The 13,760-nt window shown below is 47.7% G+C and overlaps 1 protein-coding gene across 4 annotated transcripts in view; it reads left to right on the forward strand.

Moving 5' to 3' along the window:
• Positions 1–13,760, forward strand: part of SOX5 (SRY-box transcription factor 5) — a 633,967-nt gene that overhangs the window by 376,409 nt on the left and 243,798 nt on the right. For all 4 annotated transcript variants that reach the window (XM_048499520.1, XM_048499517.1, XM_048499519.1 and 1 more), the window contains exons 5-6: positions 7,194–7,366; positions 8,938–9,006. In XM_048499520.1, the coding sequence (XP_048355477.1) occupies positions 7,194–7,366; positions 8,938–9,006 (242 nt within the window). The remainder of the gene's footprint in view (positions 1–7,193; positions 7,367–8,937; positions 9,007–13,760) is intronic.

The following is a 13,760-nucleotide window of genomic DNA, read 5'->3' on the forward strand; positions in this document are numbered from 1 at the left end:
CATGTTTAGATATTTGAAGGGATGTCGTGTTGGTGAGGGAGCAAGCTTGTTTTCTGCTGCTCCAGAGACTAGGACCAGGAGTGGTGGGTTCAAGGTGCAGGAAAAGAGATTCCACCTAAACATCAGGAAAAGCTTCCTGACAGCAAGAGCTGTTTGACAGTGGAATGCACTCCCTCAGAGCGTGGTGGAGTCTCCTTCTTTGGAGGTTTTAAAATAGAGGCTGGATGGCCATCTGTCAGGAGTGCTTTGATTGTGTATTCTTGCATTGCAGGGGGTTGGACTTGACGGCCCTGGGGGTCTCTTCCAACTCTGTGATTCTATGATTCTATGTACAGACATACGAATGTGTCTATTAGATTTTTTTAGTCGCTGCTCACTGAGAGGGTCTTGTGGTGACTTACGACATCAACATGGGCGTGTAGCACATCAGACTGCTCCCGGCGCATCACGTTTCCTCCTGTTTTTCTTACAGCAACCTTGTCAAATATATCATAACTCTCCCCCTCCCTCCAGTTTAATGGCAGGGGGATGACGGTACGGAAAGGCTGAGGGCATCGTTTTGGCTGGGATTACTTTGGGCTTTAGTGGCCAAGGACAGATTTGAACCAGGGGCCACCCCCACGCTGGAGACAGGGCCGAAGCATGCAAAGAACGGCAATATGTGGAGGGGAAAAAATCAGCGTGGTGCAGGGATAATGAGGGATGCCGGGACAGCTTAAAAGCTCAGGCTCGAGTCAGGGACGCCCCTGTCAATTACAGTAACTTCAGGGGTACGTTCCGCAGTATTATGTTTGCGCTCATCAAGGCTGTCTTGTCTTCTTTCGCCAGCCTTGAGTCGAGAGGAAAGAAAAGCAGCGAACTGCGGTTTTCTTCCGTTGGCAGCGCGATCAGACAGAGGCATGTCAAACTGTGACAACCTGCCAATCATAAGGTTGGCTGCAAATACATTAAGCCCCGGCGGATCCTCCCAGCTTCAGTTAAAATTAACGTCTAATTTCGGTAGTTGTTCATGCAGCAGAGGAATTTTTTTTAAAAAAAAAATGTACGTAATGGGGTGTTTTACCAGCTAGGTTGGGTAACACAAAGAATTCCCCAGCGCCCAACTGAATAGATGAACGGGAATTAAAAGCAATTTAGACGGCTTCCCCATCTCTCGCTTGCAAAGTCGAGATGCGTTTCCAGTGTGTTTCAGGGTAGGAGGGGAGTATGATCTTTGGGGAGGGGGGCATAAGAACATAAGAACATAAGAACTAGCCTGCTGGATCAGACCAGAGTCCATCTAGTCCAGCACTCTGCTACTCGCAGTGGCCCACCAGGTGCTTTTGGGAGCTCACGTGCAGGATGTGAAAGCAGTGGCCTTCTGCTGCTGCTGCTGCTGCTCCTGAGCACTTGGTCTGCTAAGGCATTTGCAATCTGAGATCAAGGAGGATCAAGATTGGTAGCAGTTTTGGCACATTGAAAAATATTCTGAATATAGTATCTGTGGCCGATTACCCACAGCCGGCTCTACCCCAGTCTCGCCCCGCTCTGGCGTAAAAGTCACGTGAGAAGTGCTCTTGCTTTCCACGGGGAAAGCGAGAAGCACGGGGGGGGGGGGGCAAGAGGAAGAAATCTTGCCCTGACGTGTGAAGGGTGGAAGTGCATCGGGACAAGATTTATTGCCCTGACATTTTTCTGCTCCCAGCATGCACCAGCTGTTAGTGTGCTGCAGCTGCCCTGTGGGTAATCGGCCTGTAAGTTGGTGGTGGGGTGAGGAATCACAGGTAGAAAGATAAATGTCTAGGAAACTACCTTTGCCTGCCTTGTCGTAAAAGCCCTGGAATTCCTTGGCAGACCCCATCCAAGTGCTAACTACAGCCGACCCTGCTTAGCTTCCAAGATAGGGTTAGCCTGGCCTATCCTTCAGGGCTGTATATTTCTAGCCTACAGTTTATGCACGATATCAGAGATCATGGACGCCTTGCATTTCCTTCTTTTGAATTTCCTCTTGCAAAGTAAACTAGACAAGTGTGAAATGACGGGATTATCAGGGGCCCGTATATCTCCGTGTTTAAACCCCTTGCAATCAATTTGCTTCCCAAACCGCAAACGTTAAATAAAAGAGGCTGTTCCACGGAGGGGAAGAGAATCCTTTCGCGATGATTGCAATCATTTTAAAGAAGATGTCAACTAACATTGGCGCTGCTGCGTTCCTTTCCCCGTCCCTCAAGCCCCTTCTGATTTGAATTTTTATTATATTTGTTAATAAGGATTTAAATACTGAAATACCTCTATGCACAATCAGCGTTTATTAAACGCTGGCCCCCGTTTGGTGGCTTACAAGACCGAGAATGATGCCCGGTGCGGAAGAGCCTAGAAGCTTGCGTTAGTTCTTGGAAATCATGCTATTTGGCGGATGGCGGCAGTGTAGGATACAGAGAAAGCTGAACAGTCCTAAGTTGGGGATTCTCCTTCAGACAAAGTTTGTGAGGGTATCCCTGGTCGTTTCCCCACTTACCATCTGCTGCGCGCTACTCTCCCCAAGTAGCGCAGGGTCCTGCAGCACTCCCCTGTACAGGGGCGGCGACAACGCAGCCCAGTCGCCTCGGCTTGACACTGCCGCCGTGTCAGCGCCCCCCTCAGCCTTGTGGCAATCATTCCACCGTGGCTCCTCAAAGCGAGGCAGCTTTGATGACCCTGGCGCATGGAGTGCGCGGAGTCGTTAGGAAGCCCGAAGGAGCTGGCATGCCAGAAATGATGCGCGCTGAGAGTAGCGCGCAGCAAAGGGTGGTCGAGGTAAGTGGGGAAACGACCCCTGTTAGATTGCAAGAGAACAGCTAGATTCGAGCTCAGTTGCAAAGCACTTTGATTTCTCAAACCCTTGATCTGAGATTGCAAATGCCTCAGCAGACCAGGTGCTCGGGAGCAGCAGCAGCCGCAGAAGGCCATTGCTTTCACCTCCTGCATGTGAGCTCCCAAAGGCACCTGGTGGGCCACTGCGAGTAGCAGAGTGCTGGACTAGATGGACTCTGGTCTGATCCAGCAGGCTAGTTCTTATGTTCTTATGTTCTTACCCTCGCCACAAAACGTGTTGGTCTCTAAAGTGCTCATGGACCCAAATCTAGCCCTTCAGATAAAGACACTGCGGTCTACATACAGGGCCATATTAACCCGTGGCTGAGCCTCTGGGTTTTCAGGTGCTTACGCCACCATTTACACTTCCAGTATTCCCACGGAAACTGATACCCAGCTGAAATAGCCTGCAAACCTCTTTTCTCACCGTGCATTTGTCCGTCCTTCCTTCCCTTTCCTCTTTTGAAATCCTGATTCGTGCTCGCGTGCGTTGGCTGCCGTTTGTTCTTTTAAAAAACATTTCTAAATAATAACTGTTTTGGCTGGTCCCGACAGCTCATGCGGACGGTCGAGCCCATGTGATCAAGGCCACGACTAGACTGTGTTGCTTTCGGAGGTGTAATAAGGAAGGAGGCGGAGTGACATCACAACCCTGATGCCAGCACGCTATTGTCCCCCTGCCACTGGCTCCAAGCAATCCTCAGCTGAGTGCAAAGTGCATTTAAGCTCTGGAGCCCTTGGGCGCTGGTAACTGCCGCGACAACAACAACCGTTTCTAAAAAGTGACGGGTCCCTAGTCCCTGCTTTGGAAAGTTGTTGGTTGTTACATGTGTCACCTCTAATGGCTTTTTCTGTGTGTGCCACTGCGGAAGCGTCCTTTGACCCGGTCAGATCTACTGCTGGTGTGATAATGCTTCACTTTTATAAATGCAGTGGCAAGAACGTAGGAAGAGGTTATGGGCTTTCCACTGGGTGGAAGAAAGGGAACTAAATCCAACTTTCCTTTTTGAAGAAGAAGAAGAAGAAGAAGAAGAAGAAGAAGAAGAAGAGGAGGAGGAGGAGGAGGAGGAGGAGGAGGAGGAGGAGGAGGAGGAGGAGGAGTTTGGATTTATATTCCCCCGTTCTCTCCTGCAGGAGACTCAAAGGGGCTGACAATCTCCTTGCCCTTCCCCCCTCACAACAAACACCCTGTGAGGTGGGTGGGGCTGAGAGAGCTCTGAGAAGCTGTGACTAGCCCATGGTCACCCAGCTGGCGTGTGTGGGAGTGTGCGGGCTAATCTGAATTCCCCAGATAAGCCTCCACAGCTCAGGCGGCAGAGCTGGGAATCAAACCCAGGTCCTCCAGATTAGATACACGAGCTCTTAACCTCCTATGTCACTGCTGCTCTTACGCCACTGTGCCCAAGGTGAACATAATTCCATTTACTGGGTGGGTAACTTGGAAAAAAAGAGTTTATGCTGTATCTCCTTTTTCCAGATTACTACTGTACTTAGTGACTGGGTGTTCACATAAGGTCAGATGATACCTTTCCTTAAGAAAAGCGCTGATGTCAAGAGTATACACGCTTTTTTTCTTCGAGTTTCAACTCTGGTCAAGTAGGTTGTGCTGGTTTTTGGAATGACATTATGACCTGCAGTGTCTGTTTATTGAGGGGACAGTGGGATGAATGTATCTACAGTGAATAAAGGCGCCTCTACTGTATTTCCTTCAGAACTCTGAGAGGGGAAGAATAAATGGTGCTCTCCATCTTCAGTTCCTTCTAGAGCCCCCTGCAGTTTCATTGTGCATTCAAAATTGGTTGCGTCGTTCTTCGGCTCAAGTCCCACTGAAAGGAGAGCTGGGCTATGTGTGTTAGACTTGCTATGGGGATTGATTGATATCACCCAGAGAACTTCCTGTCTTCTAGTCATGTCATTTATTACATTTCACTGTCCCTGGGCACTCACATAAGTGACTTGGGGGCTCTTTGTTCATTTCAATTGGGTGGTGGGGGAGGAGGCTGTAGCTCAGTGGTGGAGTATTGTCTTTTCATGCAGAAGGTCCACATAGTATCTCCACTTGAAAAGCCCAGGCAGTTGGTGATATGAAAAAGTTGGTGATATGGAGAGCTCAGAGAGCTGCTGGCAATCATAGTAGACAGTGTGGGCTTTGATGAACTGGTGGTCTGATTTCGTATAAGAGGAAGAAAAGTTTGGATTTATACCCCACTTTTCTCTCCTTTAAGGAGAGTCAAAGTGGCTCACAAGCTCCTTTCCCTTCTTGTGAGGTAGGTGGGGCTGAGAGAGTTCAGAGAGAACTGTGACTGGCCCAAGGTCACCCAGCAGGAATGTAGGAATGCAGAAACACATCTGGTTCACCCGATAAGCCTCTGCTGCCCAGTTGGAGGAGTGCGGAATCAAACCCGGTTCTCCAGATTAGAATCCACCTGCTCTTAACCACTGCACCACGCTGGCTCCCATGTGTTCGTGTGTGTGTGTGTGTGCGCGCGCGTGCACATTTATGAGTTTCCATTGACCAGCCCAATATATGATTTTCCCCCCTAATTACAATAGTGTTTGGACTAGATTTGCTGTGGAGACATCAGTCCCCATTTAGAATTCCTTCCCTTCATTTATGCTCCCCAGTTAAGGGCATAAGTGACTTACATCCTATCCTATCCTCTATTTTATACTCCCAATAACTCTGTCAGAAGTTAGATTGATTGTATGTTACTGACTTAAGGTCACCCAGCAAGATTCCATGGCAGAATGGGGTACAAACATGGACTCTCCCAGGTTCTAATCTTACTCTCTAACTGCTATACCATGCTCACTCTCACCAGTGAGGAATGTTAAGGGTGTTTCAGCTCTGGAAACTATCCATATATGCTTTGATTCTGTGTTCTTGCATAGCAGGGGGTTGGACTGGTCTCTTCCAACTTGCCCCTTCCGCACATGCAGAAAAATGCACTTTCAATCCACTTTCACAATTGTTTGCAAGTGGATTTTGTTATTCCACACAGTAAAATCCAGCTGCAAAGTGCATTGAAAGTACATTGAAAGTACATTGAAAGCTCATCACCTGAGCCCTTCGGGGAAGGGCGGCCTATAAATTTAATAATAATAATAATTTTTTTAAAGTGGGTTGAAAGTGCATTATTCTGCATGTGCGGAAGGGGCCTAAGATTCTCTCCAAGAACATGGATGGAGAAAAAGTGTTCTGGTTCTCAGAGTGTGCTTGCGAGGGACATGATACACAGTCTGATGTAATGTAATTTCAGGTGAGTAACCAGATTGGTCTGCAAGAGAGGAGTAGAAGTTGACTCTGGTAGCATCGGGTAGAAATTTGATTGAATAAAACTATTAAAAATAAAAACCAACAAGATTTCCAAAAGTTTGTACCCTGAAAGTCTTGTTAGCGCAATCTAAGAAAACTTTCCTGAAAATAAGATGTCATATTGGTGTCTGATCATCAAAATCTAGATGACAGTTGTCACATGATACAGTCTCATTCTGGGCTTAATTGGTACAGTACTGTGATTGGACAGTAAACCATATATATGTCTGAACCTTACATACCTTTATGAGATGCTTGTCTTCGCACTGCCTGGTGGAGCACTTTGTGAGAACAACATTTTGTGAACGAATAAAAGTAGGACCACTTCTGTGAAGTTGAACTGCTGTGTGCATCTGAGTTCATACTGTGTTCAAGTGTGTTGTACAACTCTGCTTCCTGTGGATTTACACAGTGGTGGGTTCCAAAAATTTTAATAACAGATTCTGATGGTGGTGGGATTCAAACAGTGGCACCGCCGCACACACGCACCTCCAGTCCCTATTGGGCAGGGAGGTTGCTTTAGTAACCCCTTCTCGGCACTCGAAAAAATTAGTAACCACTTCTAGAGAAGTGGTGAGAACTGGTTGGATCCCACCTCTGGATTTACACCATACCTTAATATAAGATGCCAGAATACGTACTCTGCCATGATGGCAGAAAAGAGGGATAAAATGTAAGACACATTAATTGCTCACTGAATGGGCTTGGATTTAGGTTCTTCCGTTCCTCTAGAACTGGTGAGGAGCCCTATCATATTCGGTATCATTGACATACTGTTGCTTAGCCTGGCAGTGGCACACAGATGCACTCGGCGTCATGCACTAGCCCATCTATCTCTGGCTCTGACCCTCCGTCATCCAAACAAGGTGGGACCAAAATCTGTAAGCGAGTAAATAATCAAGTTGTATTAGAGCGACGTTCCGTGATAACCATGTCCCCCTTGGCTTTCGTAGTGACAACTGGGCTTGGAAAGGTACCCATTTCTCATTCTCTCTCTCTCTCTCTCTCTCTTTCTCTTACCTTTTTGTCACCATATGATGCTCAGGGACTCCAGAAAGCCTGGCGGAGAAAGAACGGCAGCTCATGGGCATGATCAATCAGCTGACCAGTTTGCGGGAGCAGCTGCTGGCCGCTCACGACGAGCAGAAGAAGTTGGCTGCCTCCCAGATCGAGAAGCAGCGCCAGCAAATGGAGCTGGCCAAGCAGCAGCAAGAACAGGTGAGGGACGATTCGAGGGGCTTTTCGCTTTGCCTCCCTCCTTCTTGGGGAAAGGGGAACTGGGGTGTTGTTCTTTCATTTAGACTGGGTCAGGCCCAGAGGCGTAGCTAGGGAAAATGGAGCCCGGTGCAAAGTCTGAATTTTGCTCTCCCCACGTTTGTGTTTTTTGTATTTTTTTAGTGTTTTTTCAGTTTTAGGACTGCACGGGGCGCTGTTTGTAGGCTAGCAGCATCACAATTTCAGGGTATCTTTAGAAGACTCTCCTGATGATACCTGCCAGGTTTGGTGAAGTTTGGTTCAGGGGGTCCAAAGTTATGAACTCTCAAAGGTGTAGCCCCCATCTCTTAGCTCCCATTGGAAACAATGGGGGATAGGGGCACCCCCTTTGGGAGTCCATAACGTTGGACCCATGAACATCTGGAGAGCCACAGGTTGAAGACCCCTGTGCTAGACAGAGCATGCATATCACTCCTGTTGGCTACCCATTTGTTAACAAGCTCAGTTTAAGGGACTATCTATCAGAAGAAGAAGAGTTTGGATTTATACCCCACCTTTCTCTCCTATAAGGAGACTCCAGGTGGCTTACAAGCTCCTTTCCCTTCCTCTCCCCACAACAGACACCTTGTGAGGCAGGTGGGGCTGAGAGATTCAGAGAGAACTGTGACTACCCCAAGGTCACCCAGCGGGAATGTAGGAGTGTGAAAACACATCTGGTTCACTAGATAAGCCTCTGCCACTCAGGTGGAGGAGTGGGGAATCAAACCTTGTTCTCCAGATTAGAATCCACCTGCTCTTAACCACCACACCACATCCAAAGCCCTTCCTGGCCTTCCACAAACTGCAAAACTGAATATTAAACTTTTAAAGAAGGCTTGTCTGTGCAGGCAATATGGCTGCACTGTTTATAATGTTTCCTAAACTTGCTTGGATCAGTGAACAGGACTGTGGTGGATACTGCCGTGTGTAGCTTATTTTAAGTAGGACCTTGTTATGTAATTTCTGTACCACTCAATGTATTATGTTAATTTCTGACAGTCTGGCCACTGGCAATTCACATCAAGTAGACGCCACGTGGTACTATTCTCATGCGCAGCTTTGATTATTTTCTGCCCTCTTTCTTGCATTATATTGGAGGAAATGTATATGGATACATTCATTCATTGCCTTAACACCTTCAGGAATTTGGAAGACTGTTTAAACGAGGAGTAACATACCTGCCTGATTGCTACGAGAAGAAGAAGAGTTTGGATTTATATCCCCCTTTTCTCTCCTTCAAGGAGACTCAAAGGAGCTTACCCTTTCCCTTCCCGCCCCCCATAGACACCCTATAAAGTGGGTGGGACTGAGAGAGCTCTGAAGAACTGCGACTAGAACTAGCCCAAGGTCACCCAGCTGGCATGTGTTGGAGCGCACAAGCTAATGTGGTTCACCAGATAAGCCTCCACAGCTCAAGTGGCAGAGCGGGGAATCCAACCCGTTTCTCCAGATTAGAGTGCACCTGCTCTTAACCGCTATGCCATGCTGGCTCTAGACCCTCCCCACTAAATTATCTCATCTCTTCACCCCCGCAGATTGCAAGACAGCAGCAGCAACTCCTGCAACAGCAACACAAGATTAACCTTCTTCAGCAACAGATCCAGGTCAGAGACGGTGCATTTATCCATTCGTTTGTTTTAATTTTCTCTCTTGCTCTCCACGTCTTTTCTACCGCCCTACAACTCAATTGTTTATTGACATGCATATGCAGGAATGATGACCCTGGGTATGTATGGCGTAGACTGGTGTCACTTTTGGATCACAAAGCTCTAAAACCACACTGAAGCCTTCCAAAGAGTTGTGTATATTTGTGCATGTCTTCATCTCTGTCATGTAGCTGTTGCTTAAATGGCTTCCTGAGAATCACAGTTCCCATTCACAGAGTCTGTTTCCAGTCCTCCTGAAACCAGAGGAGACAGGAGACCGTGACAACCTTTTCTTCTAGCCAAAGGGCCTCACACACCCTCCTATGATTTTGGGTGGATCTAGGTTTGTTTTGAGCTATAAGCCTTCCCTCCAGTTTTCAGGTGTTCTGCAGGTAGCAAGTGTATAGGCTTTGAATTTGCTGCCATGAGGTAAGTTCTGTGGGGCACGAGGAGGTTATGGCGATCACTGAGGCAGGATTGGTGAACAACCCAAAGAAAAAAGATTGTTGTATTTACAGGATGGTTTCAAGGAACAAGGCAGCAGCAGTTTCAAGGAACAAAGCAGAGCCCTTCGGGGGTGGGCGGTTTAGAAATTTGATAGATAGATAGATAGATAGATAGATAGATAGATAGATAGATAGATAGATAGATAGATAGATAGATAGATAGATAGATAGATAGATAGATAGATAGATAGATAGATAGATAGATAGATAGATAGATAGATAGATAGATCGATAGATCGATCGATCGATCGATCGATCTCTGGGTCGATAAAGTGGAAACCCATTTTGAGGCAGAAAAACGTAAACAGGTTATGACTTCAGGAAGTAGTTAGACTTTTCTACAATGCTTTCAGGCCCAAATAGACTTTCATTGGCTCATTCCGCACATGCAGAATAATACACTTTCAAACTGCTTTCAGTGCTCTTTGAAGCTGTGCAGAATAGCAAAATCCACTTGCAAACAGTTGTGAAAGTGGTTTGAAAACGCATTATTTTGTGTGTGCGGAAGGGGCCAAAGACTTGCAACTAGGCTGGATCCTGTCTCGCGCACCGGATTCAACCCACACCTTCCTGCCTTTTCCTCAGAGTCCGACTAAATGGTACAAGGCCTGCTCATCACCAGAGACAGGCTGACCAACCAAGGGCTCTCTTTTCTCCCAGGGATAGAGTTAAACCGCTCTGACAAGCAGGGCTACCCTTGACTCTGTCTGCTCTTTTTCCTCAGCGAGACCTGAGCTGTGTTCTCTCTCCCTGCGGCTGAACTCAACTCCCTCCTATCCGGTATTCCCACCTACATCTCATCCCCTTTCTCGACAGCGATGGGAAGCTGAAGCAGCTGTCCTATGGGGTCACCAGAGTGGCTGTTTTTCCCTTCAGGGTTCACGTTCACAAAGTCTGTTTCTGGTTTTCTGGAAACCAGAGGGGATGGGAGATTTTGCCTTATGTCTAAACATCTGTGCCCTTGAAGGCATATGTCTCCTCATCCATCTTCTCTGTTCCCATAGCCACTTCCAGAGGTGGGATCCAGCAGGTTCTCACAGGTTCCCAAGAGTAGGTTACTAATGATTTGTGTGTGCCGAGAGGGGGTGACTAATTGGTGATTTTGCCACGTGATTTTTGCCTTCGTTACGCCCCTCCTCTCAGCAGTAGCGCGCAGAACTTGAAGCAGTCTAGCAGGAGGTGCACCGGCGTGCGTGGCAGCCCTGCGTGCATTCATTTCCCACCCAAGGACGGGCGCAGTGGCTGCGTCCTTGCCACAGCCCCGCCCAGGAATGCCCCGCCCTGGAATGCCCAGCTGTGTCCCCGTCGTGCCCCGCCCAGCCCCATTGGCGCTACGCCACAGTTTGAATCCCACCACCATGGGAACCTGTTACTAAAATTTTTGGATCCCACCACTGGCAAAAACCATATCTCTGTGTATATGTATGTGGATCATAAGAGCCTAGTTTTGAACCGGAGTAGAATTGGGTCAGCTTGAAAGAAGATTGTATGTAATGGTGATGCTTGTCTGCAGGCTTGGGTAGATTGGCCCTCTTGATTGATTGGTAGCTGTATGGGCATGATTCAAAAGTGGGTATGCAATGCTACTGGGATTCCTCAGAGGTTGCTGCAATCATCCAGTTAGCAGGGAAGGAAAAACAAAGGTGTATGGGGTGTGTTTGTTTGTGTTTGTGTGTGTGTGTGTGTGTGTGTGTGTGTGATCTACTGTTTCCATCTTAACTTTTCTGGACATTTTTTGTTTTGTTTTGTTTGTTAAGTGCAACTCTGATATCTCACCCTCTTTGGACTCCATCCCCCAAAATCTCCAGGTGTTTCCCAACCCGGAGTTGGCAACTCAGCATGGTGTAGCGGCTATAAGTACGTGGACTCTAATCTGTAGAACCGGGTTTGATGCCCCTTTCCTCCATCTGAGCGGCAAACTCTTATCTGGTGAACTAGATTGGTTTCCCTGCTTCTATACACGGAGCTTGCTGGGTGACCTGGGGTTAGTCACAGTCCTCTCAGAACTCTCACAATCCCACTTACCTCACAAGGTGTTGTGGGGAGAGGAAGGAAAAGAAGAAGAGTTTGGATTTCTACCCCCACCTTTCTCTGCTGTAAGGAGACTCGAGGTGGCTCACAAGCTCCTTTCCCTTCCTCTTCCCACAACACACACTTTGTGCGATAGGTGGGGCTGAGAGAGTTCCAAAGAACTTTGACTAGCCCAAGGTCGCCCAGCAGGACTGTAGGAGTGTGGAAACACATCTGGTTCACCAGATAAGCCTGTGCCGCTCAGGTGGAGGAGTGGGGAATCAAACCCGGTTCTCCAGATTAGAATCCTCCTGCTCTTAACCACTGCACCACGCGGGCTCTCAAAAGGAGTTTGTAAGCCCCTTACAGGAGAGAAAGGCGGGGTATCAATCCAAACTCTTCTTCTAACTGCATATGATGCACGGTCAGATTCATGAGGATCCTTCATTCATTCTCCAAACCAGCTTTGGGCCCTACATTCCATAGGTTTATTGGCGTATATCATAGGTGTCAAACTTGCGGCCCTCCAGATGTTACGGACTACAGTTCCCATCATCCCCTGCCAGCATCATACTGGCAGGGGATGATGGGAACTGTAGTCCGTAACATCTGGAGGGCTGCGAGTTTGACACCTGTGGCTTATATGGTCTTTCTTTGGATTAGACCAGATGCCTTAAAAAAAAAACCACATTCTGACTCCATCACTATATGAAAGTGCGGCATGAGCCGCCTTCTCGTCCTCCTCTCCCTTCGACAGAATCCATGCAATCGGCTGGACAGAAACAGGGGAAGAAACCTCTCGTGTTTTTCTGCTGCTCTCTGTGTGCGCCTGTTTGTGTGTCTGCAAGGAGGGCTTTTGAAGGCTGCCTTTTTGCCACTGTGCCCTTGTACGTGTGGAAAAGCACAGCGTGAAGCAAAGATGGCCAAAGGGAGAGACAGAAAAAGCGTCCTTGTCCATTCAAGGGACCCACTACGAGGAACATTAGTACGCCATACGATCACCGTCTCATCCATGTGGAGAATGTAGAGTCATGAGCACTTTTGTTTGGCAGCCAAAAAAAGAGGCGGCTGCCGCGGCGGGGAAGTTTTTTCTTTGAAAAAAAAGAAAGAGAGAGAGAGAGAGAGAGAGAGGGAGAGAGAGAGAGAGAGAGAGAAAAGATTCAGGCGAGATAACAATAAATTTTTTTACTGTTGGCTGGCGGAGGTGTTTAGGATGTGTTTTCTTTATATCTCCGTCCGCCCCTAATTGACGATGCTTTAAAATTGAATGACTAGCAGTCAAAACGTGTTTGCTTCAAGCTGAGAAGAAAAATGCCGGTGTCTGTGCTTCCAAACTGATTGCGCTTTGTACACAAGTGACAGCCGCAGTCACTTTGAGTGACTGATAAGTGGGAAGCGCTGCCACTTATCAAGGAATGTGCGCCGGGGAAAGAAAAGGACTCTGAGCCATTCAGATGCGTTGGCATGTTCAAAATAATATCTCACATCAGTCAGACGCGCGAGGCACTCGGAGACGTTTCAAAATAAACTTTGTATCCATCTATCCAGCTATCTGGAGGCAAAGATTCAATTTAACAGACAAATCGCCGTGCGGCGCCGAGCCGGTTTCTGAAAAGGAGAACATCATTATAATGGCCAGCAAAATGGCTGGGATTTCTACATCACTGGACAGCCATTTTCAGCTCAACCCCCCCCCCCCGCCCCCACACACAGTTTTGAATATTCAGGATCTTTGATCGCGGGAAGCCTGATCTCGTCAGATCTCCAAAGTTAAGCAGAGTCGGCCCTGGTTGGAACTTGGATGGGAGACCACCAAGGAATACCACGGTCGCTTTGCAGAGGCGGCCAATGGCAAACCACTTGGAATTGGATAATGAAATAGAGGGCATGTCAATCAAATTTGCAGATGATACCAGATCTGGAGCGGTAGCTGATAGCCTGGAGGAAGGGGGTGGGATTTAAAACGATCTGGACAGATTAGAGAGCTGGGCCCAAACTAACAAAATGAACTAACAAAATGACTGGTTCTGGTGGGTTTTCCGGGCTGTGTGGCCATAGTCTGGTGGATCTTGTTCCTAACGTTTTGCCTGCATCTGTGGCTGGCATCTTCAGAGGTGTATCACAGAGGGAAGTCTGTTATACACTGTGTCCAGAGAGAAGGTAATGTTTGGAGTATCTATTGCCGTGGTGGCGAAC

The sequence above is a fragment of the Sphaerodactylus townsendi genome, linkage group LG06 (assembly GCF_021028975.2).
Source record: "Sphaerodactylus townsendi isolate TG3544 linkage group LG06, MPM_Stown_v2.3, whole genome shotgun sequence".
Taxonomy (NCBI): Eukaryota; Metazoa; Chordata; class Lepidosauria; order Squamata; family Sphaerodactylidae; genus Sphaerodactylus; species Sphaerodactylus townsendi.